The sequence below is a fragment of the Austrofundulus limnaeus genome, unplaced genomic scaffold (assembly GCF_001266775.1).
Source record: "Austrofundulus limnaeus strain Quisiro unplaced genomic scaffold, Austrofundulus_limnaeus-1.0 Scaffold1877, whole genome shotgun sequence".
NCBI lineage: Eukaryota > Metazoa > Chordata > Actinopteri > Cyprinodontiformes > Rivulidae > Austrofundulus > Austrofundulus limnaeus.
Window position 1 is genome coordinate 9,209 of NW_013954279.1, and position 5,009 is coordinate 14,217.

The 5,009-nt window shown below is 35.3% G+C and overlaps 1 protein-coding gene across 1 annotated transcript in view; it reads left to right on the forward strand.

Moving 5' to 3' along the window:
* Positions 1-490: 490 nt before the first annotated feature.
* Positions 491-5,009, forward strand: part of LOC106536565 (long-chain fatty acid transport protein 6) — a 17,859-nt gene continuing 13,340 nt past the window's right edge. Inside the window, exons 1-2 of the mRNA XM_014033869.1 lie at positions 491-498; positions 2,232-2,376. Coding sequence (XP_013889323.1) covers positions 491-498; positions 2,232-2,376 — 153 coding nt within the window. The remainder of the gene's footprint in view (positions 499-2,231; positions 2,377-5,009) is intronic.

Here is a 5,009-nt window from a genome sequence, read left to right on the forward strand (position 1 = left end):
CTGCTAATTCCCTCTTTCATTTAATTCTGTCTTCAATAAGCTATTTTTACTTCCAAGTCTCAGGGGAAGGAGGCTGAAAGTGAGAATCAGCCAGATGCAATATCATCAGGTTTCTAAGCTTTAGCCTGGAGAAAGGACAAACAAAATAAAGAAGAATTAATGCGGGAGACTTTAAAGTTGATCTAATTCCCAACTGAAGTAAAGCCAAGTGGTACAGATGTTTTATTTAAATCAAAGTGAAGGAACTGAAGCGGCTTAAAATACCTTTAAAAAGTACATATTTTCTATCTACCAGGAGAACATTTCTGACCTTTCTTACATTTTTACAATTTTTTTTATTAAATTAAATAGCGCTACAAATGATGTCTGTAATTTTCTACAGTAAGACTAAACCTAATGAAATGTTTTATGTTTAACAGATAAAGCCTAACCAAATGATATAGCAGATGGATTTTAGCTGTTGAAAGGAAAATAAATGGGGAGGAAAAAAATGGGGAGGTGAGCGGGATGGAGAGAAAAAAAAGAACACTGAATTTAGTTAGGCTTTGATAGGTAGCTCCCTTGATGTCAAAAACCACTACGACATTCTAATCTAAATCTAAGTGAAAGCAAAGAGAACATCCAGGGAGTGTCATATCCACAGTGTGTTATCTGTAACTCACAGCACCACTGACTCACAATAAGGAGACCACGGGGGTGAGAATGAAGGGAAAACATTCCACTTTTTTAATGTAGGTATTTATAGAGCAGGACTCTAAAATGTCTCAGAAAGAGCAACTACAGTCCCCAGATTGCTCATGTTTTTCCTGTAAATTTAAACTGCTGTATCAGTCCTTTCTAAACTGTATCCCAGTGCAACAAACCAGAGAAAAAAAGATTATAGGTTTGTAATTGGTGTCTTTATTTTAATTTTTTTACAGTCATATATTAGCCTTGAGGTAGATAAATGCTGACAAGGGAATAAAAAAAGGGAAAAGAAATAAATGGAACAAATAAAAGTTTAATTAGAGGAATGAAATGGAGTGTGCTTTCTATTACTGCATCTGTGCTGTACCTCATGTGGTTCTGCATACTAATGTGATCATCTTATTTAATTCATAAGCAATTAAGCTAAAAACTTTAGACTTTATTTATTGCAAGGTATAAAAGGTAAACTTATTTGACAAAGGTGTGTTGTAAAAATAACAAGTTTTACATTTGATCYAAGATAACTGAAGCAAATAGGTGGATACAAGGTGGCCAGTTTAGTGGAATACAGTCACCGTGTGAACCTAGGCTCAAAGGCTCAAAATACTGACAGGAGAAAATACATGTATAGAACACCGCAATAGACTTTATTAAAGACAAACCAAGACCCCCAATTGCCTTAACACATAAAAACAGGTGCATTAACTGAATATAACTTTTAAACAGTTGAGTACATTTTTTCCCAGAACGTTTGTCTAATGGGTGRCCATTTAAATGTTTAAATAATTAGCATGTTTGGTGCGTGCGTGTCCATTTTAAGTAATCACAAACAAAAAAATAAAATAAATGAGTCCGGACAAAATTAGTATAGAGTAATCATTTGAAAGTGTGATTTAAAAAAATGTTGGTGTTTTGGATTTCAAGAAATGTAAAACTCACACTCTTCTTTGCTGGTGGACATTATANGTTTAAGGTTCTTCTTCTACATATTAAAAAGTTGTTTAACATCTGAGTGGTGCACTACTGCTACTAGTGGTGAGAAAGTGTATTGCACCTTATTTAAAATCAATGCGGTCCCGCGGCCCTCTGCGGCCCAAAGTTAAAAACTGTTGTTCTTTTGAGGCCCTCAAGGTGGCGCTCGCGGCCCATAGGTTAAGAATCTCTGCTTTAGTCATCTTATGCCAAAAAAACTTTCCTGAATGAATTACTCGTATAGGTTAAATATATAATCTAATCGTTAGCATCACATTTATGTATATGTCAAAAAGTGGTTTCCAGTAGATTTTTTTAAAGTTCTGTTTTAGGTGTAGATGCTCGTCAGTGCAGGACAAAAATATTTATAATTTCTTTAAAATGTTAGGTGACAGGACCTTTTAATTGGACTGCCTCCAAACTTTAATCAGTTGTAGATGTACGTCCTACTCTTGTGTTATCACCAACTACTTAATATTGTTTTTTTTTTCTGTTTCTGCAGTGGAAATGTAAAATAGAACATCTTTATTTGGGAATGACTATAGTAAATATTTGATTGTGTAGTTGTAAAGTGTGCATTGTTTTGTGGCAGGAGCAACCTGTGTCTTAAAGAAGAAGTTTTCAGCCTCTCAGTTTTGGACTGACTGCAGAAAACATGAAGTGACCATATTCCAGTACATCGGTGAACTCTGCAGGTACCTCTGCAATCAGCCTAAGGTAATCTTCTTTTTAAATTCATCAGTGAGTGCTAACCTATTCTGATCTAAAGCTATTTAAAGATTCCTCTGAAACCTGGACGTTTTCTTTGATACAGCCAAGCCTTAAAAATCTATTTTATCTGTTTCATTAATGTCTGGTTCACATGGCAAGATTTTGAAATTGTCTGCCGATTTTTAAAGACAGAGACCCCATACATGAGGATAAAAAAACTTAGATATAATAGGTCTTGTCCTACAGTGTGTGGTGTACAGCCACACCACAAGAGACAACATACCACACACTAATAGATTTTTTTTTTCATGAACACATATGTCAGACGTGAAATCGTGCAAGATTGTCGGAAGGACAAAATCTGGCCAAAATTTGGCAAAATTATCCTGTTGAGTGACACCGGCCTTAACTACAGGCATAAAATCAACATTTATTGCATGGCTGTCTGCTGCATCTCATTTTTACAACCATCCAAGGTTGTTCCTGAGTCGAAACTCAATGTATAGCAATGGCACCTGTGTGGCGTGTGGTAAGTCACTTGATGTCCAATCCAGTAATATAGATTAATAGGAAGGCATTGACCTGGCTAGCCTACCACAAGATATTCAAGGATTTCTCAGACATTCATGAATGAGTCAAAGCAACACTCTGGGTATGTTTTTGATGAGGAAATGACACATTAGTATGATATAAATCTCAAAAGAGTAAATTTTGCCTACCCCCACCACCCCCCACCCCACCCCATTGCTTTTTTTATTTGAAGACTTATTAGGGAATTTGTTTCATGAGTATCATTTTAAAATTAAATGATTGGTAATTTGAAACAAGAATACAAATCATACAGTTTTCATAACAATGGCAATCTGACCACAATGAAAAAAAACAAGTTTTACAATTTATTATTTACTGGCTGGAAAACAATCATGTTTCAAAAAACTGTTGCTTTCATTCTTATTTTGTTTTTATTGATAGTTCAGGAGCAATTTTCACTTCAGCATCACAAAATTGTTTTTCCAAAGACCTTGAAAAATCACTGTCATTTCCATCATGATACACTTCCACAAAAGTAATGTGAAAATTTGACCATGATAAATAATTTCAATAAAAAAGGAAATTGGCTCACAACTTGACTGTCACTCAGTTTATTTTAAARAGCTGTCTTTAGTTTTAGTTTTTTTTTCCTCTTCAATGAATTAGTGGATTCTACTTTATATCTTCATGCCATTCTGTATCCATTAGTAAGCATATGATGCTCTTTTTTGTGTCTTGTTTAACTAATTGGARTTTCTTTATATTTATATCTAAGCACAACTCAAAATAAACTTGCTTGGGTTAACAAGAGTTTGCATAAAACACGTTGAATTTGTAACACATTAATTTTAGGCAAAATTAGTATAGTTCATCATCCAAATGAAAGTATATTCTGCTGTTAGATAGTAGTGGTGATTATCTTTGATCTTCCACATCAGGCAGCTATGGCTCCTCCCCACAGTTTAAATGCCAAAAGTTAGCATTTTAGCTAATTGTCTGGTAAAAGGTCAATAGGCATTTGTAAATGAGACACATGGTGGGTGTTCATTAGAAGTGCTGAGAGCTGCTAGGGCTTATTAGAGAAGCACACCGCCCAGCCAGTGCCATCTCTCTCAGGGGACAGTCTATAAAGACCATTTATGCAGTATGGTCAATGAGGACAGTTCTGTCAAAGCTGTTATGTTTTTGGGCAACGGCTGTAAAGACCAGTCAGGGATGCAGTTCATTTGCAACTGTGTTTTGTTTGAATACAATGCAGTCAAGCTGGGACTATCATGAGGGCTTTGAGTTGTTCCAAATTTTGACACATCCATTTTTCCCTAGTACACTTTGATCAAGGTAAAGCATTTAAAGACACAAATCTGCTGAGATGGTGCTTTACATTCACCAGTAAATGTGTCTTTTTAATTGAACAACTGACTTTCATTTCTCTTGAGCCAATTTTGAATCACTTCATTAGTGCAAGTAAAGGTATAGTAGATGAGTCTCTGTAACATGGGACCCATTGCTTTTGTGGAGGCTCTGCTAAATAACATGGTTGTAACATTAGAAGCTACTGTAACATGGCATCTTTCTTAGCTTCTAAAATGCTTCACGTATATTCAATACACCCACGTAAAAAAATAAGCCCACATTTATTTTAAATGCTTGTAATTTTATTCTGGTGTATAACTTGGCCAAAAAACCAATGCACTTCACAGTATTGATGATGAATGCTGTGTGCTGCTGCTGCTAAGTGTTTTCCGCCTGTTTATTTTTAATGTGCCCTCTACAACAGAATGATATCCGCAAGGACTGTCCATTGAGTATTCCAAATTAAGCAACTAAATGTGCTGTTTGTCCTAGAACAACATATATTTCATTTTCTATTCAACAACAAGACATTTGGCTACAACATAGCTGTAAGCAAGTGTCTGCCCACTCAGTAAATTTCATATTCTCAAATCAAAACGTGTGCATATAGTACAAACAAACATCCTATATGATTATTTATTGTAGCTTTTGTAAACTGTGATAGACTTGCGACCTGTCCAGGGTGTACCCCTTGCACAGTGACTCCCTCAACCTTGAAAGGAAAAAGTGTATATATAGTGTTTTTCAAGATATCT